The sequence below is a fragment of the Alosa alosa genome, chromosome 17 (genome assembly GCF_017589495.1).
Source record: "Alosa alosa isolate M-15738 ecotype Scorff River chromosome 17, AALO_Geno_1.1, whole genome shotgun sequence".
Classification (NCBI taxonomy): domain Eukaryota; kingdom Metazoa; phylum Chordata; class Actinopteri; order Clupeiformes; family Clupeidae; genus Alosa; species Alosa alosa.
In genome coordinates this window covers 14,345,319-14,370,379 of record NC_063205.1, presented here as the reverse complement: position 1 = coordinate 14,370,379, position 25,061 = coordinate 14,345,319, and the positions used below count along the sequence as shown (strand labels likewise).

Here is a 25,061-nt window from a genome sequence, read left to right as displayed (position 1 = left end):
ACACACTGACATTAGCACGCATGTACAGTATAAACACAAACACACACACACACACACACACACACACACACACACACACACACACACACTGACATTAGCACGCATGTACAGTATAAACACAAACACACACACACAATCACAAACACCCACAGACTGTCTGACACCTAATCCACCAAACGTAGGTAACAATCCCATACAGGCTTCTCTATGATAAAACCCCAGGCACTGTATGCATATCAAATAGATGGGTTACACACTGAACAGGGTAAACCTAAACAGAAACCCGGTGCTCCCTGTAAACATCTAACGCTGCAGCCTGGCCCAGGGCCAACCCCACCCATTATTTTATTGGCTTATGCCTCGGCTAGTTAGAACCTGCCATCCATTTGGTGAGCCAACATCCACCCACGTACGCATGGTCACACCACACACACACACACAAAACACACAGAAACACACAGAGACAGACACACATACACACACTCACACACTACTTCCTAGAACTCTGTTGAGCGCAGAAGGCCTTTCACAGGGGGGTCTGAACAGAAAGCCAGTTTTAGTGTTTCTGACGTCACATGCACCAGAGCTCTGTCAGACATCAGAATGGGGAGAACTGGGAGACAAACACTTGTCTCTGGCGTGTGTGTGCGTGTTTGTGTGTGTGTGTGTGCGTGTTTGTGTGTGTGTGTGTGATGGGAAAGAGTCTGTTAAAATGCACCTAAAGACTAACTTCCTCAGAAAAGATTAAGCCAACTCTGAATCAAGAGAGGTCAGAGGGTCAACTATCAAAGCTTCACTTCCACAAAGGAAAAAGGGAGTTTCTCATGAGTTTCTCTTCTTATACTACTTATATCTTCTTAAAGTGGGTGTGTGTGTCTCTCTTGACTAATTGAACATGTGTCATCACAGAGGTGTGCCAGAAACTCATGCAAACACAGGGAAGAGTTTGTTTTGTACTGTGATAGACAGGTCCTTTGTAAATTTGACTGTGTAAAGTGTAAAGACAGGTTTTGTATGCTGGTATGTATGTGCAGAGAGTCGTGGTGTCTGTAGCCTCGCCTTAGCTCTGAAGGTCTGATTGATTGACGCCTATGTTATTTTTTTGTCAGGTCGACGGTCGAGTCAGTCAGTCAGAGATAGCAGCACTAACTTAAGCGAGTGGTGGCGACCCACAAGAGTTAGAGGACCCGCTGGTCTCTTTAAGATTGCCAGTTTGAGAACTTCAGTTACAGTATTAAAGGCGAGAGAGTGGTGGATAAGATGAAACTGTGTGTCGGCGTTGTTCAGCAGTTGTTGGCTAACGTTATGTGAGTGGAAATATATCGAACATGCTATACATATTCGACGCCATCACCCAGATGATGTAGCCTAGGGCTACCAATCACTGAAACGAGGAAAAAACTTCCCAAGCACTTCACCAGCCTTTTCACTTCACTTTTATGGAATGAAAGGAGCAATTTCAATTTTTTATAAAAGACAAAATAGTGTGATATTTTCACAGTTAGTAGATTATTACTGTACACACACTGAAAAATATTGAGGCAAATTGTAGACCCTTCCATATACAACTAAACATGGATATTGAAGGCCTTGCTTAGGTGGATTTTTAAAAATCATTATTCTATGTAATTTGCACTTTCAGAAATAAGAGATGCTATAGGCCTATTTTCAGTTTTATAGCTGATTATCTTATTTTATTACAGATGGAGTCTGGGTACTTATTGTACTGTTCACATCTTACACACTTCAGGCTGTTGCAAATAGCTCAGAGGAGAGACATGACACTAGGTGGTACAGACATGCACAATAAAATTAGCTTTTTGCATTTTTGTTTTGCTTTTCCCTCCATTGTACCGAACTCGTACCGAACCGTGATGTCCGAACCGAGGTATGAACCAAACCGTGACTTCTGTGTACCGTTACACCCCTAGTCTATATGCATGCATGTGGTGTTTGTGTGCACACCTGCGCACAATTTGTGTATATATGCATATGTGCACATGTGTCAGACCTGTGTGTGTGTGTGTGTGTGTGTGTGTGTGTGTGTGTGTGTGTGTGTGTGTGTGTGTGTGTGTGTGTGTATGTTGGACATTGAACTCACGCAGGTGTGTCGGCAGCCTGCCTGGCTCGTCCTCCATCCTGCTGGCTGGTGGGGCGTTGGTGGGGGTGGGGGTGGGGGCGGCGGGCGCATGGAAGGGAGAGGAAGTAGAGTTTGGCAGTGGGCTCGCGGAAGGGTTGAACGGGCTCCTCTCCTGCTATGAATAGACAGAGCGAGAGAGCGAGAGAGAGAGAGAGAGAGAGAGAGAGAGAGAGAGAGAGAGAGAGAGAGAGGGCTTTACACAACAACACACATTTCCCTAAAACACAGACACTCATAAATAAACATATAAACAGATAACACATATACATGCATACACCCACATGTAAAAAAAACAAAAACAATTTGCAACCTTTCAAACACCTGACTCTCTTCCAACATGACACCTTTCAAACTACAAACGCCAACATACATACACAAACTGCTCATGAATGTCTCAATAAAAATATTACATATTAAGCTCACAGAGAGAGAGAGAGAGAGAGAGAGAGAGAGAGAGAGAGAGAGCAAATGTATACAGTGAACACTCAAAGTCCACTCATTCTTGAATTCACCAATACAAACGTAAACACAAGGCAACATAAAACACTCATTCCTTCAGTAGGCCTACCTGCTGCGTTACATATTTTACACACTTCACAAGCATCAATTAAGCATTTAACCTAATACACCAGTCGTGTGCATTTTCACCCAGGCCACCAGTAATAAAGAGTTCACATGCAAGTGTTTGTGCTTTGGGGTTTCTCTGTGATATGCAATGACATCCATTTTTACACTGTTGGCTTCTTCGATCCGAAACTTTTTTCCACATACAAGACTCATACTAAGCTATAATCTCAGGCTGCTCAATTCACCTCAAGGCCAAATAGAAATACCAGCCAATTTTGGCCCTGGTCTGGTCCAGGCTTGGCTCTAGTCTGGCACAGGTCTGGAATGAGGTGAATGTGCTTCTTCTATAGATCACACTCAGCATAACCATATCTTCCACAAGCAAATGTTTGGCTTACTCCCATACACAGTGCTCAACAATCCACAAAGAGCAATATGAGTAAAAAATTCCTGGTGCATTCATTTTGTTATCTGTTATTGTTAAAGATCTACATTTCAAACCCTGTTAGTCATAAAAGCTTTTCCCCAAATTACCATACCAATAACCACACCATAAATATGGCTGAACAACACAGGGTTATCAGAAACCTGTTGCCTTGATCACAACAATATTCTTACTTGCTGGTGTTACCTGAAAAACACACCTAGGACCACATCAGACCACATCTGACCATGGAAATTCTTCAGCAGCTGAAGTGGAAGTCCTCCACTCCAAAGCAAGCAGAGCGTGGTGTTTTTACCGACAGTTTCCTTATATTTAGACCACTCTCTGTGCGCGATAAGCCTCACACACACACACACCTGAGTCAGATAAGGACTTTGTAAGAGGCCGGCGAAAACCAATCAGCTGTAGCTGTGCCAGCAGGAAAGACTTAGACCTGGGTGCAGGAGCCCAGCTGGGACACTGAGCTATTGGGTTGAGGTGGGAAAATGCAAGGCCTCCAGTAACCCAGTGGTCAAGGAGCCACTATTATCCATTACAGGAGCCCAATGAGACTTATTCACTTGGTTATGAGAGAACACTTCTGCAGGGCAATTTCTGGAAATACTGTGATAAGCAATCAGCTGATGAAACATGTGACACACCACAGATCTTGACATGGGCCCCAATGCACCTCATATTTGATTCAACACCTGATTAGATGATCATCACTCACGTTTAAAGACAAACTTCTATTTGCTTGTATACATGTATACATGTATGGCTTGATTTGTGTATCCGTGGTTCAAGACTCTAACCTCTTCCTCAGTTGTTCTTACTCTTCTTTCCTCACAGCCAAAGCAGCTTTGCTTTCTCAAAATGCTGATTACACAAAGGAGAGTGTGCGGGTGCCGGTCACAGAGAGGTCAAAGTAAGAGGAGTGCAGTTCACAAAGAGGCTGTCCCGGAGAGGGAGACCTTCCACCCACTCGCCACACTTAAAACTATTTCCTCTTTACCGGATATGTTCCAGGAGTTATCTCTGAAGTAGAACCAGGGGCAGCTGCTAATATGACTAACGCCAACAGGTACAGGACTGTGCAGTGTGCAAACTTCACCTCACTTTTGGAGACTTGCTAGCAACTGAGACTTGATTCACATGATTCATCCTTCTTTCTTAGCTAACCAGCCACCAACTGCACTGGAAGCAGCACTTTCGAACCCAGAGTAGGACCTTGAGTCTTGCTTCTCACTATTCAGAAAGCAAAGAGACACTGAAGCAGATTAGTAATCTGTGGTGACGACTCCATCCAGAAGTTTGACCATCATAAATGGGCCTCATGTTGTGTGTCGGGAGCGCCCATGGGAAGGGCCGAGGCCTGAGGAGAGTCACACCGCAATTGTGCAAATGACCCCATGCAAAGGCAGAATTGATGACAATTGAAAGAAAACAAATGACCTGGTTTGCATGTCACCATTTGATGCTGTGCCTGTGGTCGAAGAGTGGATGTCTCTGTGTGTGTGTGTGTGTGTGTGGGGTGGGGGGGGCAGTGAGACTCTAACCAGACTTGCATCATGCCAAGACACGTCTGATATTGCACTGAAGGTGTCTGCCAGATGCCACTTTGCGTAATGTCAAATTCTTTGGTAATGGATTCTTGTTGAAACTGGAGTTTAAGAGCTCTTGAACTCCTGACAAAAATGTCACCTCTCCTCTGGTAGGCCTATTCCAGACCTGCCCTTGCAATTTCAAAGATCACTAGACCTCTCAACCCAACAGATCATTAAAATTAAATTTAAATTCAACTTAACTTAGATATTAGGCAGCACAACTGGTGAAACTGGTGAACTACAACTGCTATGTACAAAGACATACACTTGTGCTCAGGTCAGATGGTATGAATGGATATGTCCACCAATAACCTATGTAAACTGCAATCTGACATCTCTCTTAAGGCCAGATCGGTCATTCGCCACAGGTCAACTATACAGTTGGTTGTCGTGTTCTGAAATAAGATCGTAACACAGGCACAGGGCTGAGAATTGGGAATGAATTGACTTACCAACTGGCTACAACGACTCCTCACAGGCAAAAAGTTATACTGACATACTGTAGTTGACACTTGGTTTCCGTGTTAAAGTTTGATACCACCAAAACGACTCAAGCGAAATATTAGGAATGTGTTCGTCTATGCATGTTCAGTGGTGGCAGATAGCGCGACATGTCGCAGTTTTGTCAGAAGAGAAGGCTCGAAGAATGAATCGCATTGTTATGACGATTTCGGTTCCAAGTGAATAATGTAGCCTTCGTATCCAAATATAGGCTAACTGTGATACAACGCTCGAATAAGTAGGCTGTATAGATTAAGTCATCAAGACCGTGGTAGGCTACTCACATATGCTCTGTTAGACTGGTCTACGACATAAGGCTCTCCTTCAGCAGCAGCAACAGATGATAGGCTACAGTCGTTGCTGCTGCGTGCGTATAGTTGAAGAGAAACACAACTATAGGGAGCACATCCCGTAAACCATTTGACTGTCAGAACTTAAGCTAAGGTTTTAAATATACGCAGAAATACCTTGATCGTGATCTGCGACGGGGAATCGGACATGTCTTGTTTAAATTCAGGAAGTTCTCCTGTTTCCACTTTCCTTTCCCCTTTTTTCCTTGAAGTAACCCTGAAAAACCACCCACGTCCGTCTCCTTGTCCTGGATTTGGTTACATTCGCACGGCAATGAATGTTTGTGTCTGTTAGTTAATCCATTTTTGCGTATAGTTTCTGTAAAAGCGCATTCAACTTCTTTGTTTTCCCTGGCGCTGTTGTGCGCTACATTTTGGCGTGGCGATGGTTAATTTCTTCCTGGAAGACTTCACTGTAGAAGGCGTACAACGCAGTGCTCATTGATTTGGATGCGTTAGTGGCGAAATGACGTGAATTCCTAGCACTGAGCGCAGCCCCTTAAAGGAAACCAGACTCAGGAAATAGCCGATCATGTTTAACATAGTGGGTGTAGCGAACTAGACCATGGTTACTAGACCAACAGTGTCTAGATCAGCCATCCAGATCTTCACATCAGAGCACTTCACATGGCCCGGTGGGAAGAGCTGATTCTGAATCAGAGGGACATCCAGTAGCATAGGCTGCGAACCACCATATTTCTGGCGTGTGAAGGGGAAATTAGGAATTTCAGCTATTATATTGCAGTCATACGAACACAGATAGGAAAGTAGATAAAAAAAAAGGTCTTAGTTAGCCTCAGTCATAGATTTGTCGTAGCCTACTAAAGTTAGTGGGGCACAAGGCAACAGCATCACCGATGATAAATTAATGTTTCCCATCTTAACATTTTGTAGAGTAGGTCTTATGTATTATGTATTTCTACTAGGCCCGATTTTGCTACTTTATTATCATTATTATTAGGCCTATGATGGTGAGGATGATGATGACGATGATGATGATGATTTTTTTTAAAATTATTTTTATTATTGTTATTATTATTATTATTATTATTATTATTAACAATTATCATTAGGCCAATATATATATTATATATATATACATACATAATTATTATTCATATAAGGCTATTATTATTTGTGTTTTTATAGTTGTTGTTGTTGTTGTTTCTATTATCATTGCCATTATTATTGTCGTTGTTGTTGTTAACCATAGATCTATCAGTCAAGCTTTTTATTGGGCTGTTATGCCCTCTGCTGGATATGACGTAAAGTGTAATTTTGGCCCACTTCTACAAAAGGACAGTGCGTTACTTTCATCTACTGTGGGTGTGGAAGAGTGTTTTGCTCTCTCTATCTAATGTATATTCACTCTATCTAAAAAGGCGTTCTATATATAATATAAACTTTATTGCAAATGTGTTGTCTAGGCTGGAATCCTAGATCATGCAGGACGAAAGCCTGGTCAAACTTTCATCAGGTGCACACATATAAATATTTAAAATTGTAGGTTATGTCTATGGATATGGGTGATATAGCCTAATGCACATGTCTATTATAAAACCACATTGGACAATTGTTGCTGATCTGCAGGCCAAATGGGAGGTGAAAGATAATGCTTCTACTTTTGATTAATTCATAGATTGTCGGCATCATTTGATATAAAAATGTAGGCCTACAAAACACATTATACAGACTACATTTTCGCTCTTTGGTTTCTTCTTTCTGTTAACAGAAAAGAGATGGGGTCAACCCGAGTAGAGGAAAACACCCCCGTCATAGCGCCCCGTCCGTCCGCCCCTACCTGTTTATTTTTGGAGTGATAAGTTTCGTTTTCGTTTCATCACAAACTGGAGAAGCAAAAGGAAACGGGAACTCTACCTAGACTAGTAAGACCTCCACTGCTAAGGGAACGACGAGAGGAATAGTAGGCTAGACTTCAGAGATGTCCGAAGCAACTATTATTCGAAAGCTTTGCCGTAATAATGGTTCCATGCGCTACGATGATCTGGTCGCTGATTTGAATGTAGGAAATTGGTGCAGCTTTGACACCAGTTGTCTGGAAAACTGTGAACTTTTTTCAGTTATCCAGTCGAACGGAGAGAAACGGGTTATCGCTAAAACTCAAGTTCGTTTGTGCAAGGCCAAAAATTGTCTCGGATGTACGAATTTACATCTGTGCAAGAAGTTCTTGCTCGGAGAGTGTCCGTTTGGCAGAGGAAGGTAAGTCTGACGAGAACTGATTCGAAGAGCTAAGGCTAACACTTACCCTCGTAGCCGCCACTGCCTACAGCGGCTTCTTTCAGCTTAAACAAAATGTAGGATATGCGCCATTAATATTTGGCTTTATTGATATAGCATTGTAGTCGTGTTTTGAAGAGTAATCTGGGGGGTATTCCAAGTACGTGGTTAGTGACAAACCTCAGAGTAAGTGTAAACCTCCTACAGCAAGAGCCCATGGCATTGTTTTGTTAGGAGAATGAAGCCATACAGCTCTTCTATTAGGAGGTTTACCGCTTACTCTGGGCTATACGAATCGGGCGTGCACATTAACAGCGTCTGTACCATGGTAGGCCATGGTATACCTGCTTGCACGTATACCGCCGTGTCTACATCCCAATTCGCATACTTCTCTACTACTTACAATACCTAATACGAGTGCATAAGCCAATGAACTCACTTGTGAACTTATAGTAGGTATTGTAAGTAGGCCTACAGAAGTATGCAAATTGGAATGAACCCCATGTCTTATCTCTTGTAGCCTATGCTTGATATCATTCATGACAACTCAGCCCAGGTTTTATCTTTTTGTTAGAAAGCCCTGTAGGTTTGGTCATGACATAATGTCAGTCCACAATGCCCACGTCCTTGAGATGAATAAACTTGAGCAGCTGGACAGAAAAGAGCTGTGCACTCTGTTGATTCAAAATGACAACTCCATACTGCCACCGGTGAGTGAGTGCCTTGACAGGCCTACCACAATATTCCCCTGTGTTAACATTAACCAGACAAACAAAGGGTAGACATCCTGACATACAGCATTATCAGAGTAGATCTGCATGATTTGTCTATGTGAGTCTGAAAATAATGACTGTTTCCTAGTACGGTGTCTTGTGCAATTCTGTTGGATTGTCTTGTAAAAATGGATTTTTTTGCATATTTTGCTAGTATAGAGTCTAAAGAAGAAGATTTTTTTTGTCTTCAAATTTTCATGATCCATTTTCACACTTAGATGACATCATAATTTATATAATGCATAATTAAGACTGGGACTACTATCACTTGGGGGTCAAATGTGAGAAAACACTGGTAAAGAGGGTATTCTGCCTAATTTTTGGGTGCTGATTCTGAATATCATATTTACTTAGCTGATTTTTTAGTTTTAAACCTGCTAATTAGCATTTGCGGCCTAAAACTGGCCTCCATAGGCAACATAGCACGGGTGAATAGGGTAAAAAATTTAACTTCTTTACATTCTTATGAAACTTTACTAGTTGATTTATTTAGGTAGAGGCAATATTTTTTTGCATTACAAGTTTTCTGAAAATATATGTTTATGGATGTAATTTAACAATATCTCATTAATAATGCACTAATTTGCATACATTTAAATTACAGACATCTGAATATTGGATAGTTAACATTGAATGTAGTCACGTTCAGGTTTGCCTTCAAAACTTTTTCTGGATTCAGAGCCTTAAAATAATGGCTTGTTCAAGCGCCAGTCCTAGGTTATGCCGATTTCAGTCGTCCCTTTATCCTAGGAACATGTCAAATTATAGTGCCATGAAACTCAAATCCGTGGTTTGTCTGTTTGTCTGTACCTAATATTCTTTTGTTTGTTAATTTTGCCTACTGTTACTCAACTACCCATGCCTATGACACCTATGGTGTACTATGTTGCCTGTACTATTATAGATTATTTACAAGACACATTTATCTTAAGGTAGACAATAGAATGACATGGCAGGTCAAGGAAAGCATCAAGAAAAGCAAAGAAAAATCGTTCATTCAATCGAACCATTAAAAAATCGTTTTTGACATAGGCAACAAGAGTAGAGCTGTTTTTACACTTTTCAGACACTCAAAGTTTGAAAACTATGGATATTGTTTTAGAACCAACAACCTTTCTACATTATCTGGGGGGTTTTGTGTGCAAAAAGTGGAATAAATTGTCAAAAAATTAGAAGAAAATGTGTAAATCACTTTTCAGACTAGATATAATCGCTTATTTTAAAACCATACAGATAAAAACACTAAAGATGGATCGTGAAAATTTGAAGACAAAAAAAATTTTGTTCCTTAGACTCTATATTAGCAAAACATGCAAAAAAATAAATTTTTACATGATAATCCAGCGGGACCCTATTTTCCAAACACAGCGTACTGTACTATTCCTAACAATGTTATGTTCCTGATTTCTGTGACTTTGTCCCAGGTTACACATGTAGACATTAGAACATGCAGCAGAAAATGAAGAGCTGTTTAGGAAACAAAGGGATTGAGTTTTAGTAGCAAACTGGCGCTGCTTATTGAGAGCTACTTTTCTATTAAAGTATCACAAAAAGTTTTATGTTTCCACATAATACATGTCCTCACACAAGAACTGTACCACACTTGGTTTTACCTGACTGTAAATGAATCTCTCCTATCTGTCGCTCACTCATTCACTCACACACTCACTCTCGCTTGCATGTGCATACTCTCTCTCTTGCCTCTCTCTCACACACACACACACACACCTTCACACACCCTTCTACTCCCTACCTGTTGTTGAGTCCTGTGACCTGTATGTGTGTGTGTGTTCAGGTGTGCTTCTCCTACAACAACGGCACCGGTCAGTATGGGAAGTGTGAGGATGCCGAGGGCTGCCGACGCCTGCACATCTGTGAGAGGTACCTGAGGGGGGAGTGCAGCTGCCCGCGCGCCCATGACTTCTTCGAGCCACACCCCTTCCGCACGCTGCAGGACCGAGGGGTGCCCCTGGAGCTGATGGCGTCCATAAAGGACATCTACGCCAACATCGAGGCCATGAGAGTGCACACCAGAGGCAGGCCGCCACAACACCATGCTGGCCCTGGTGCCAGGCCCAACGTCAGCAACCACACTGAAGATTACCATGCAACGGCAAGCAGGGCCCCGGAGGCCACACGAGGTACTGCAGCTGTTGTGGTGACCATAGAATCGCCCAAGGTCTTGTGATTTTGATTTCACTGCTTCTCTTTGTCAGTTCAAAGGCCTGTTCAGTCATTTGTTCAAGGAAACGCTGATAGTAAGCAAATAGTTTGTCTTGAATGAGCACTACAGGGTAGACTAAATTTGATGAAAGTATAGTCAAAACATCATATACACCGTTTTTTTTATGTGTGTTGACTAGTATTTGGCATGACAGTTTGACAGTTTCAAATAACTTAGGCACTTCCAAAAAAATATTCAAATCCATGAATATGAATGAAATGAAATGATTTGGAAATAGTCATTTTAACATTACTTTCCCTCTTATTTCTGCAGACAAAACAGAGATATGTATGTACTTTGTGAAGGGAAGCTGCAAACATGGAGGTAAGTTCATTTTCACACTGGGTAACAGAGAGTTTATATTCTAACAAGAGCTGTTGCGATACATAAACTGCAACCGAACTCACGATACAAACATCCACGGTCTAGTGACGCGGTTCGAGAAGACAGGACCACAACACATACCCCTATTCCACCCCGGCTGCTAGCCTCCCTACAGACACATCCCAATGAGCTCTCTGTGCAGCAAATCTAATTTTTTCGTTACATAATTATCATGAATGTTAATTAACATACATGTAAAATCACAAAATGATTGTTCTGTTTCACCTTTTCTGCTAATCTAGCGGAACCCCTACGCTTTGATTTTTGCCTTTATGATATGCATGTGCCGCCGCTACGCTTATTTCAGTCTTGCACTGATGACTTTAAAAATGTCAAATTAGCCAAATTTGCTCTGGCCATTAAATAGCCTTAGTTACGGAAATGGCCTTAAATTAAACAAACAATTAGCCAAATTTGTGGCTCTGCGTTGAATCTACTCGGTCTAATAACCCTCACGCATTGTCCATCGAATTTAGAGCACACATAACCTACGCAAGTGGCACAGGCTACACTTTATTGTGTGTGTTTATAGGTGTGCTGGTGTATCAGTGTAGCTCTGCACTAGGGCTGGGACAACGCGTCGACGTAATCGATTACGTCGACGCAAAATATGCGCGTTGATTTGTCAGACCCAAAACGCGTGCTGACAAATATTTTGAATTTTACACCTTCAGTGTTTCCCATACCTTGACTAATCTGTGGTGGGGCGCCACAAAATCAAAACCGGCCGTCACACATTGATGTTCTATGTTGTACTAAAAATTAAAGGTAAAATAAAATCCTTTCATTGAGCTGCACTTTTTACGCACGCAGCCTTTCCCTGCCCCGCCCGCTCTCTCTCGTAACGAGCCCGCTGCCCCTCCTCTGCATGTGCATTTAACACAATATTCACGATTGTTGAAGGATTGTTGTTGCGACATAGAAGCATTGCATAGAACACGGCTGGCTAAATTGCTATTAAATCCGCTTAGCATCATGACCATGCTGTGCAAATTTGTTCAAAACTGCTGCAGTCAAGTTAACTCTGCTAAGGTCTTATCACAACATAGTTCATTGAGGAGACTAAACTTAGTTAAGTTATGCAATCAAGCAGTATCTCAAAGCTAATGTTAGAATACTGTTTGGATGTTGAGTTTAGCTTATACAGCTGCTTTTCAATTTCGTTACTCAGGGCTTATTTTATTGACTCTGACACTGAATGTTTGCAAAATCCCGATGTAAATGGAAAAGTGTTTTCCAAGACTCAAAAGTGCTTGTCCCAAGGAGAAGTACAAACTGTTATTTGAACTAACTACGTTATGAATTGCATCCATACATCAGCAGCCATTTTAACTGCGTAGTGTTACAATTGCAAGGGAACGAACGTCTTAAAGTGACAGGCACTCAATTAGACCTGTACACTACTCTACTGAACTTTATTGAATGCTACCTCTGACTAAGAATGCATTACTTTGCACTTGTATAGTCTTTTATTTTGGAATTTTAAGAGCAATAAACATATATTGCAATGTTAAGGAATTCATGTTTTTTTTCATTCAGGTATATAAATCAACATGTATAAATTGCTATTAGTCAATTAATGGGGAGATAATCGAAATCGAATCGGACTGAAAAAATGAATCGTTAGATTAATCGATGCATCGAAAAAATAATCGCTAGATTAATCGTTTAAAAAATAATCGTTTATCCCAGCCCTACTCTGCACTTTACCACACTAGTTGAGGAAAGCAAATTAACTTTCTAGAGGGACATCTCAGTAGACGGCTCAGTTTGTTCGATTAGATTTTGTAAATGTTTACGAGAAATAATGTTAAGCTTTCCTGCTTCAGCTCCATACTGTGGCTGGATCATTAAAGGATTCTCTTTGGCCAAAGTTATCAGTGGCCATCAATTCAACTGTTGGTCGTAAGCAAAAGGCAGATGCAAGACAGCTTCAGTTCAGAGTTGCAGCTTTATTTAATGTCAAACTAATATGCATAACTCTGCTTTGGTCATCACTCACCTTCTTCACACTGAGTTGTTCTTATAGGAGTCACATCACTTTTACAGAAAAACACAAAGGAGTGTTATTTTATTGGCTTAGTTCTGTTGCTGATGTACCATGGAGGACATGCCTATGAGTTCTGTCCATTGGTGATCGGCTTTGGTAAAATGACTGCAATTAAAAGGCAATATCATTGGACTTATTATATATCCAAGAGATGTTTCAGACATCCCCCCCATAATGCCATTTAGATCTGTGTTATTTTACAAACTTCATTGAATTACAACAAAAGAGATCCCTTACATCTTCGGAGACTTTGCAGTTAATGAAGAGTCTAGACTTTAGATTAAATCAAAGGAAAAGTGAAATTAGAAACAAAATAAAACCCCAGACATGTATTTCTCAGACAGATGCTGGAGAGCTCATTCTACCCTGCCGTACCGATGGGAGGTCAGAGATGGACAAAGCTGGACTGCTTTGGCTGATAATGAGAGCGTAGAAAGAGATTACTGCAACCCTGACAACATATACAGGTAAAAATGGATGAGTGTGATGCACTGAGATGTCCTTGAAAGGGCTGCACAATTTGGGGAAAATATCTAATTGTGATCTTTTTTGACAGATATTGCGATTGGGATTCAATTTGAGATATCAATTTTGAAAGTCTAGCTTTTTTTCAATATTCCAAATTTCACTTTAATTTGGGCCACTTCTGATGGGTGGGCATGCCTAGTGCATGAGAAACACAGCACTCTTGTTAGGTGAGTTTCACTGTTTGTCACACAAGGAGGATGACATGAATATAAAAATCCAAAAATGAAGATTAACCATTTGGGACAGAGTTGGGAGTGGCTCAAGTAAGTTGCTCTGGATAAGAGTGCCAGCTAAATGACAAATAGGGCAATGTAAAAAAATTATGTTTTTTAACAAAATACTATACAAGGACACGGACTAAGTTTAAGAATACTAACGGGAAAATAATCATAACATGTCAATCAATAGCCCAACTCTTTCGAAATATGTATCGTAAACGTGCTAATTACCAACCATATCGTTCAAAAATTCTTCAAACAACAATGTTTTTTAATACTTCAAAATAACATTTGCTAAATGAACCTTACATTTTCAGTAGCCATAGATGTGTAGATTTGAACAACATCTAGTTTGGTTCTTACCGGGGCTTTTACTGCCTGAAATATCCGATTTTGTTTACCACGCTCGGATTTTAGTGCTGGGCTGGTGGGTACTTATTCCCAACCTTTCTCACGGCACATCAACGGTTAGCCCGAGAATTCTCGTCACAATTCAAAATTCCACTGGAGCTCCAAGCGGATTTGTACACGCAGCCTTACAACACTGTTTACAGCTCTTCGAGTCACGGTAAAATGTAATTTTTGGTACATAGCTAATTTAGATAAACTTATGGTGTGGGTGCTTGCGTTTCTTTAGGAATCCACCGTCTTGGTTTGTATAGAAATGAATATTAAGTGACGTAAGAGGTTGGACATACGTGACTGTTGGTAATATGTGACATTCCGATACAGTGGAGGAAATAATTATTTAAAGGTCTCATCTCATCGTTTTTTCATTAATTTTGCCATGGTCTCTAGTATTAATGAATGCCCTGTGAGCCGGTTTTGGTGAAAAAAAATGCTCTGCTGCGTCTATTTCATGCTGTTCTAGTTTGGTGGGGAAGGTGGGAGGGGAGGAACGACAGGATTTGCCTCTTGCTCATGAATATTCATGACATGTTAATGACCTCGCCTCTCATTGGCTAACAGTACTGTGACTCTCCCTCCAGTGCGTCCTCATCCGATTCTGCCTGTGCTATGCTCCATGTTCAACTTTACAGTGTTAAAACCTGGCTAAAACTCGAGTCAAAACTGTTTCACAAAATGTCTTCGGAGATACAACTTCATGTGTTTGATCCTAGTATCCGAGTAGGAAGAAGAACCGCTTCCTGATCGTTTGTCGGTGAACGTTGGTTTAATAGAATGGTAACAACTGCATGTCAGCTTAAAATTTATCCTAAAAGAGGTAAACGTTTGTGGCAATCGTCATCTTGCATTCAAGTAATAAACAGTTGGAAACGTTTTAAAATAAAGACCTATTTCTTTACACAGTCAAAAGTCTTTGCAATCTTCCTAGATATTTTACTTCACAACACAGGTTATAAGCACCCTAAATGCAGTTCAGCCACTGACCTAGCCTGCTAATTGTATGCTATCGGAATAGATAGTTATGGTTTGAATTCCATGATACTATCATTGAAAGACCACTTGGTTATAGCTCAATATATATATATATAGATCTAAATGCAAACACACTTACCTACTTCTAGCTATATTTCGCTGGAATTGCACCAGAATGCCTACAGAAGCAGAGAACGTGTGCTGCAAGACTTCTCCAGTAATGACTATAAACTATGGCTTTGATAGCCTACATTGGCAGAGGTTAGCCTACTCAAGTTGTTTTCAGTCACGTATGACCCTTAGGAAAAACTACTATAGGAATCTTATAGTGAAAGACTACTATAGAAAAACTATAGCAGTTATAGGATATTATAGTTATTAGTAGTACTTCTACAGTATGTCCCAAAACATGTTTCCTATAAGATTACTATAATATTTTGTCCCAAAATACTACACGATTCCTATACTACTTTTTCATAAGGGGATTGCTCATGTTAGAAAAATGGGCAACACCAGTACCTCTGTTGTCTGTATGACCCTGTACCCAGGATTAGAACCAGTCTGCCTTAACATAATGTACTCCCTTCAAAATGCACTAAACATTCGACTATGACGACTATGACCCCCTGTGAGACAGAAGATATGAAAGGTAAGGTAAACCTCTAGCCTAAAAGGGACAAAAACTGATGCAACTCCTAAAACTAATATACAAAACAGGTCAATTTTCAATAAATAGCTTTATTATATTTACATACATCAGTGGTACTCAAAGTGTGGTCCGCAAGCTCTCTCAAGTGTTCCACAAGTAGATGTGGTAAAATATAATAGATGAGTTGTTTGCAATATTGAGTCAACTTGTATGTACAGTAAATCCAAACAGTTCTGCAACACTCATGTAACCTACAGTATGCCAGTTTAAATCATATGAATCCTCTGACAGCATAAGCATGGTGCAAAGACAATAAGCAAGGTGGTTTAGTGAGAAGGCCTATTGTGTAATATACTGTTGAAGTAGGTCTACTGTTTTGTTTTTTTTTGCTAGGTGGTCAGTGATCTTTTTTTTTGTTTAAATTATTATTGTTTAAGTGGTCCTTGGTCTGAAAAAGTTTGAGAAACACTGACAAACAGTAATATTGCAGTATATTAAAATAATGCAAAGACAAAACAAGAACATCCAAACTATGCACAGAATTAACAATGTCCTCTTTTTGCCAGACGATGCAGACATCTGGCCTACAGATCCTTTGTAAGATGGTGCTGGGATTAAAAAGGTCTGAGTTGTTGTTTCGGCTTGTGTTGTCCTGGGTATCCGAAGGGACAACACAAAACACATTCGTTGGCTGTGATGATTCTATTACATTGCTCATTGATTGCGCTGGGCCATAGGTGGAGCTATCAGGTGTTATTGAGGAGATGTCACTTTCATCCTCCTCCTCCTCCTAAACTTCCTTGTATCCTTGTATCCTCTTGATCAACCCGAGGTCTTCTAGCTGGCCTTGGATGAACAGGCTTGATGGGAGTAGAGGTAGCAGGCCCCCATGTCCATGGTGTATCCGAAGTGCTTGTATCAATACTCATACTTTTCATGAAGTATTCTGTTTGGGTACCTAAAGTAAATAAATGTGTATTACTGTCAAGTTACAAGACACTAATAGTACACAGGGCATTCACTATCTCACACAAAACTCTACTGGCACAATGGAAACAAAAAATATTTCAGTGACTGTGGTAAGGTGTATGATGTACTAAGTAGCACAACCACAAGAAGACATTCAGTGATATCAATTCTATGGCACACCCACAAGAAGACATTCAGTGATATCAATTCTATCTGTTATGCAATTCATGGGTTTCATCAGGTCCATTTGCAGGTGTATTAATCAAGCACCATGCAGTCTGCATTCATAATCGAGGTGCTTGATTTTATACACCTGTTAAAAGTGACCTGATGAAACCCATGAATTGACTTTCCCAAACATTGACGAGCACATAAGAACCTGTATTAGCCTACTAGAAAAAGACTTCTAGAAACTAACTAGCACAACAATAAAAGTTAGATCACAAACCTTTGCTTCTAACGTGATGACCTAATGTAGGCTAGAAAGCTGTGTAGCCCAATATGAGGATGTGCTCTGGAAGACATACAAAACACTAAGTAAACAGCAAGTAATCAAACAAAACATCATTGTAGGCCTACAAAGGCCAATGTAATAATGGCAAGAAGACATAAATTAGACTGAAGTGTAAATACCTGGGCTCTAGTGATAGCAACTTAGCCTAATAGTGCACGGGTATTGTGTTTTTGATTTTTCCTGTTTAGACTAGAACAATACCAGTCCAGTTGAGCATAAGATATTGTTGCCAATATTATTATTTGTGGTTTAACGCTTAGGTTAGAAGATTATAGGTTCAACAAGCTAAATCTCTGGGTAGTGTGGTCATACAGTTTCTTATGAGTGTAGCTACACCAGGCACGTAACTGAAGCATTCCGTTCGCGTGCGTCTTCTGCAACAATTAGCTTCCAATTGGTCTAATCAATGGAAGTAGCTACACCTGGCGTGTGGCCTGTAGGCTACATTCAAAATAATAGACCATTCCTCTAATGGATTTTTACCAGAGCCCTTCCTATTAGACATTCTGATTTTACACGTCGCGAACAGAACACTTCAGTTACGTGCCTGGTGTAGCTTCCTGTAATATAGGCTAGCCTAAGCCTAGCTTGTGCCCTTTTCATGCATGCTAAAGTGAAGAATATGAACATGCTATTTTGTAACAGTCGTTAGGTGGAAAAGTTTGTTTGTACTTACAGCCTGTGAGCTAGTGGTCGATCGTCGTGACGTACAGGTCCAGGTTTCCAGAACATAGATGCAAAACCACTTTCTAACTGTAGGCAGGCACAGTGAGAGTGGTCGAAATGATTGGAACACAGAACTAATGTTGCACTATACTTCGGTGGTGGTGTTCCAACGATAAATTCCAACCATTTCTTCCTCAACTCTTCTTTCTAAGGCAAGACATGCAACATTGATGTGTTATTGCCACAAATAACACAGGCACGAATTTGCTCCGCCATGTTAGCAACTTGCTGTTAGCTCCTACTAGCTGCAGAGAGACAATCACCTGGCCAAAATCTTCCTGTCTTCCTGTGGGCGGTCACAAGCCAAGGTGGGCGAGGCCATGAATAATTGTTTTCCCTGCGGCGTCACAGGGAAGGGCTTTTTCTGATTCGCTTGTTTTTCCGTGTATTTTCTTTCATTGGCTAATGCGGGCAATGGGGGTAGAAGATCATTTTCACGTGCAGCATGCATATGCAACTTGGAGTGAGCTATAGTATTTCGAAAGGAACAAGTATTAAACGGTTTCTCGGTGAATGAGACCTTTAATCCCTCACTGATTTTGTAAGTTTGTCCACGGTTGGTTAATGGTAGATTTATTTTAACAGTGAGAGACAGAATATCAAAAAGAAAATCCAGAAAATCACATTAAAAGGCCTTAAATCAAGCTATACCGGCACCGACCTTGCTTACAGTTGTCAGTGGTGCTACTATAAAATGCCCCCCCTCCCTCCCGCCCCGCATACTAGGCGCATAAGGCACATACTTCCTGCTACAGACTAGTGACGCATGTCGGCGTGATCATGTGACTCTGCTGGTTAGATTGAACCAATGGTTCTCTAGATATAAGAAACCGCATGGAATTGGGCAAACAAGCTGTCAATCAGGCACCCCAGCTTTGATTGACAATAACTTGAGCATACAGCCATAGACAGTAAAAGAAACAGCAAGCCTCGAAAAGACGAGACCCGGATATCCTGGTAGCTTAGAAGCGGACTTTTATGGTGATATGCGATTTCACCATAAGAGTCCTAATGCCCTAATACTCTAATGCACTAATGCCTACTGACAATAAAAGTTTTACTAGAACCCCTTTGAGTAGAAGCATAATGTTGGTGTCAAATGAAAGCTAACATTCTGGAGATTCTAGTTGTATCTACATTTACATGGCAGTGACTGTCATAGAATCAAAGAAAAGGGATTACTTTTGCACATGAATCTGCTACTGTGGCTGTTTTCTAAAAATGATACTGAGCTAAACGCATAGGTATCCCAACACAAATATATTTGTGAAAAATCCATATTTTACTCTATAGTCATCTACTTTGAGTTACAGCTTCACAAGACCTGGCTTCAGGCCTCAGTTGTGTTTCAAGGTCACTTCAAGTGACCTAGAGTGCCCAAATCTGGGCAGTTCCAGAAATGTATGTTACCGGCTCAAAGAAAAAACAACATTCAAGCCTCTGTATCTCGTTGCCAGTACATCACACAGTCATCACACTGACTGTTTCTGAGAATTCTACTGGGTCTAAGCTTTCCAAAGAGGCCAGCCATTTGATGTTGGGCCAAAGTATGTGGGTGCAGTGCCCTCCTAAGTAGATGATGTTCAATGTCGGGCAAAACGAAACTGAAATTTAACAGATTAAAAAAAGAATCAAGAAATAAATTATTTTGTATTTCATTGAGTGAAATAAGTATTTGATCAAAACATTACTTAGTACCTGGTGGAGAAACACTTAAACAAGTACAGAGGTCAGATTCTTCTTGTAGTTGATTACCAGGTTTGCACACATCTCAGGAGGAATTTTGGACCTGAAACGCAAGTATCAAACGCAAAATGCAAGTAGGTTTGTGGGCGGATCTCGGCGCTGTTGCTATTATACAGGCGGGATAAATGACTCTTGCGCCCAACGCAAATCTAAAATGGGTTAGTCTGAAGTCGCTACATTACTCATAGGTGTGGTTTGTGCGTAACATGCAATAAACCAATCAGAGCGTCATCTCACATTCCTTTTAAAAGCAGGCGCACTTGTTCCATGGCGGATTGCTATTATAATGGCAGATTTGCCAGGCGCCAGCCAGGAGCAGTTTGCCAAGGAGACGTAAAAGACAGAGAAGTGGTATTGTATGGGGATGGGAGAAACCCACCCAAATTAGCTGTGGTTAAACAGGCGTGGGAGGAAATTGCCACAATTGTTTCCACGACTGGCATTTTTCTTTTTGACAAAATGTAAATAAAGAAATGTCCCAAAGACATACATGTTTTGGGCTCACACTCACTGAATCATGAGGTTATGAATGCATGGTGATATTTTTGCAATGCAGTTTACAATACATTACACCGAGATTTGCTTACCTCACTATAGACAATGCAGCTCTTCTGTCAGATAAGCTCTACTCTCCCGTGCTGCTGCTTGGGCATTTAGGTTAAATGGCAACAGGGTGTCCGCGGGGTTGTAAAAAGTATTAAAAGGTAGTAAATGAAATTAGCCAAATTTAAGGCCATTTAAAAGTAATAAAAAGTAATAAACGTCATCTGATGAGGTATTCAATTTTCGAACCACTAACTATGATGTTTTCCATTTGTGTTAAGTGCAGGCCTATCTCCTAAAATTCGCGTGAATTTATTTATATTATATTATTTATATGTGCGAGTAGGACCTGAGCAATATGTCAGTGTGCTTTCGCAGTAAAAACTTTTAGCGCCCCCTCAAACTGGATATACGGCTGGCTTACTGCCTAAACTTGTTGCCAAAAGTTCGCTACCATTGACGATGTCATGGGAATTTTTTTTTTTTTTCTGACATTTGGTTAGAGGACTCGAGATTCAAAGACTGGCTTAGGCTAGTTGGCAAAAGCCAAGAGGCTTATTACCACGTCTGTAAAAAGACAATAAATGCCCCTGGATGGGAGTGAATGGCGTCAGGTCACATATGGAGTCTACCAGAGCCGTTTTTCTACTACTCTGGAGTCTACTAGCCAGCAAACAAGAATGGGCGGACGTAATCAGAGGTGGAAGAGTCGACTGCCTGGCTCATCGGCCACGTAGGGCTACTGCCTCCACATAAATATGCGTCATTGAAGCTATCATAGTTAGGGAAAGTTAGGCTTTTTTTTCGCTAATCTGAAAAAATTCTTACCAATAGCTTTTTTTACTATGTGTTCCTATAGGTGTCTAGTAACACCTCCCAATTTATCCACGGCCAAATCCTCGGGGAAACACCTGGAGAGCCCATCAAGTTTGGGGTGCCCAGAGGGACTGGGCTTAAAAATAATGAAAACATTTTGTTGACCAATATTAGCTTTTGAGATGTCTAACTAGGGGTTTTTAGGGGTGCTGAATCTATCCCAGCCATTAGTTTTGAGTAAAAATTACTCCAAGTCCATAAAAAATCCATAACAAGTGGTTTTATTGAACAATTACAAAACAAAACTTTCTTAATCAGTTTAAAATTTAACAAACCTCATCCCTCAACTCCCCTGCACTTCCTCACTCCTGTTATCTTCTGGCTGGTTGATGTTCTGGCAAGTTACCATGACAGTTCCAACAAGCAAAATACACTTGACTCCTTGCTTTTTACAGCAGCACCTGAGAGTGTCAAAGACGCCTGCACAGTTGCAGCTGACAAACTTCAGAAGGTAGTCTGATGCAATGGGATCTGGTGTGACTGGTGCATAATCATGTTCTCCTTGTTTCTATCCACACTCAAGGACATCTAGTGATGGATTTTGTAGCAGTAGCCAATCTCTGGTCTGGAGATATGCCCGCAGAGAGTGCTATGCTGCACCTCCTGTAGTCGGAGGTAGTTTCTAAGGCTTGACACTAGTTATGTTGTCCTCATGAGTTTTACATGTTGCTCACTGTCCACCCTCAACATTGGACACTCTTTTCTCTCTCTATCTATCTCTCTCTCACACACACACACATTTATGCACATTGACTCTCTCACAAACACATTCACAACCACACATCTATGCACATTGACTCTCTCACAAACACATTCACATCCACCCACCCACCCACACCCACACAAACACATATGCACACACTTACAAATAAAGTTCACACCTTCACTGATACTGTCTCTCTCTGTCTCTCTCTCACACACACGCACAAATACACACACATGCAAAATGTCCTTTCTCACACACACCATGTTGAGACAAAACTATCTGTGATTATAGTACCAGTGTGTTACACGCAAAGTGAGAGAGAGAGAGAGAGAGAGAGAGAGAGAGAGAGAGAGACCAATGCGGAGAGTGGATGGTGATCAACAAAATGTAAAACTCATGAGGATTAACTGAGTTAATATTTTTGTAAATATTTCATGGGACAACACTGAAGAAATAACACTTTGCTACAATGTAAAGTAGTGAGTGTACAGCTTGTATAACAGTGTACATGTGCTGTCCCCTCAATATAACTCAACACACAGCCATTAATGTCTAAACCGCTGGCACCAAAAGTGAGTACACCCCTAAGTGAAAATGTCCAAATTGTGCCTAAAGTGTTAATATTTTGTGTGGCCACCATTATTTTCCAGCAGTGCCTTAACCCTCTTGGCCATGGAATTCACCAGAGCTTCACAGGTTGCCACTGGAATCCTCTTCCACTCCATGGTGACATCATGGAGCTGGTGGATGTTAGAGACCTTGCACTCCTCCATCTTCCATTTGAGGACGCCCCACAGATGCTCAATAGGGTTTAGGTCTGGAATAATGCTTGGCCAGTCCATCACCTTTACCCTCAGCTTCTTTAGCGAGGCAGTGGTCGTCTTGGAGGTGTGTTTGGGGTCGTTATCATTCTGGAATACTGCCGTAGGGCCCAGTTTCCGAGGGAGGGGATCGTGTTCTGCTTCTGTATGTCACAGTACATGCTGGCATTCATGGTTCCCTCAATGAACTGTAGCTCCCAGTGCAGAACTAATGCAGCCCCAGACCATGACACTCCCACCACCATTCTTGACTGTAGGCAAGACACACTTGTCTTTGTACTCCTCACCTGGTTCCCGCCACACACACTTGACACCATCTGAATCAAATAAGTTTATCTTGGTCTCATCAGACCACAGGACATGGTTACAGTTATCCATGTCCTTAGTCTCCTTGTCTTCAGCAAACTGTTTGCGGGCTTTCTTGTGCATCATCTTTAGAAGAGGCTTCCTTCTGGGACGACAGCCATGCAGACCAATTTGATGCAGCGTGCGGTGTATGATCTGAGGACTGACAGGCTGACCCCCACCCCTTCAACCTCTGCAGCAATGCTGGCATCACTCATACGTCTACTTTCCAAAGACAACATATGGATATGTAGAGCAACAATTATTTTTTTCAGAACCTCAGAGAGTTCTTTGCCATGAGGTGCCATGTTGAATTTCCAGTGACAGGTATGAGAGTGTGAGAGCGATAACACCACATTTAACACACCTGCTCCACATTCACACCTGAGAACTTGTAACACTAACGAGTCACATGACACCGCAGAGGGAAAATGGCTAATTGGGCCCCAGGGCTTAAATTTCACTGCGGGATTGCGGGTATTGCGCATAATTTGTTCAAGTCCCGCAACTCTAGCCATCATAATGCGAGAAATTCCCGCATACACTTTTACAGCCTGTCTGATGACGTTAATATAGCCTAATCATTAAGTGGCGTGAATGCGGTGCTATTGACCGGACTGATCAACTACCGAGTTGAATTGAACATAGCCTCATGCAGACGCACACACACACGGAGAGAGAGAGAGAGAGAGAACCACTTTGCGCTTATGCAAATAGGCTACGCTACCATGGCAAACTTTTACATCTGGAAAGAGCTCCTTGGTAACTATCCTGCTAGCTCAGGTCACGTCAACACTTGATCCCAGAAAGATTGTCTTCGACATGTCAACATTTATTGTATCTAATGACATAGAAAACATAATGATTTGCATACACATACCGCACTATGCACAACTTTTATTCACTAGCGACTACAGCCTAAAACCGTCAGGTTGAAGGGGGGCTAATTACTCCATAGAATTACTCTCAGGTATTTTCTTAAAGTGACAGGCACTCAATTACACCTACTCATCACCAATGTGCACTCAATTGGACCTACACACCACATTAAAGATATGCCTAAGTGTTATAGGTTAAACGTCAATATGAGGCATTCAAATGACTAAATATGTATAGCTAGTAGTAATTACTAGTAAAATGCTATACTTTAAAAAATGCATTATTAAATAAATACACTCTATATGAATTCAAAAATATATGATAGAAACATATCACATAAGCTATCATTTTCTGTGTGTGTTTGTGTGTGTGGAGAGAGTCAAGCAGAATCTAGGATGTCCACTGTTGTGAATGATCCCACTACAGTATATATTACTGATGACGTCAGGGTGGTGGGGGCCCCAAAATCAAACACTTTTTTTAAAAAAAGTATCAAGTATTGAAATCGCAATTCTTGACTTGGTATCAGAATCGACCCCCAAATTGTGTAAATCCCCTACATGAATAACCTAAGGGGGGAGTTCCCCCCCCCCCCCATTTTGAAAAATGAATTTTAAGCCCTGTTGGGCCCTATTTAAACATTTTCACTTTCACTTCAGGGGTGTACTCACAAGCGGTTTAGACATTAATGGCTGCTTGTTGTGTTATTTTGAGGGGACAGTAAATTTACACTGTTATACAAGCTGTACACTGACTACTTTACATTCTAGCAAAGCGTCATCTCTTCAGTGTTATCCCATGAAAAGATATAATAACATATTTACAAAAATATTAACTCAGTTAATCCTCATGAGTTTTACATTTTGTTGATCACCGTCCACTCTCCGCATTGGACTCTCTCAC

General features: G+C 41.0%; 2 protein-coding genes across 5 annotated transcripts in view; one reads left to right on the top strand and one right to left on the bottom strand.

Annotated features, from left to right (window-relative positions):
- Positions 1–6,084, bottom strand: part of LOC125311004 (transcription factor ETV6-like) — a 19,848-nt gene extending 13,764 nt beyond the window's left edge. Inside the window, exons 1-2 of the mRNA XM_048268808.1 lie at positions 5,707–6,084; positions 2,102–2,255 (exon numbers count right to left, since the gene is read on the bottom strand). Of these exons, the coding sequence (XP_048124765.1) occupies positions 2,102–2,255; positions 5,707–5,739 (187 nt within the window). The 5' untranslated portion in view covers positions 5,740–6,084. The remainder of the gene's footprint in view (positions 1–2,101; positions 2,256–5,706) is intronic.
- Positions 6,085–7,379: 1,295 nt separating this feature from the next.
- The window catches only part of si:ch73-252i11.1 (uncharacterized protein LOC553517 homolog), a 35,410-nt gene continuing 17,728 nt past the window's right edge, over positions 7,380–25,061 (top strand). Inside the window, exons 1-5 of one of the 4 annotated variants that reach the window (XM_048268238.1) lie at positions 7,380–7,809; positions 8,402–8,537; positions 10,396–10,741; positions 11,098–11,148; positions 13,599–13,725. In XM_048268238.1, coding sequence (XP_048124195.1) covers positions 7,532–7,809; positions 8,402–8,537; positions 10,396–10,741; positions 11,098–11,148; positions 13,599–13,725 — 938 coding nt within the window. In that variant the 5' untranslated portion in view covers positions 7,380–7,531. The remainder of the gene's footprint in view (positions 7,810–8,401; positions 8,538–10,395; positions 10,742–11,097; positions 11,149–13,598; positions 13,726–25,061) is intronic. The other 3 variants (XM_048268241.1, XM_048268239.1, XM_048268240.1) reach the window with 3 other exon arrangements.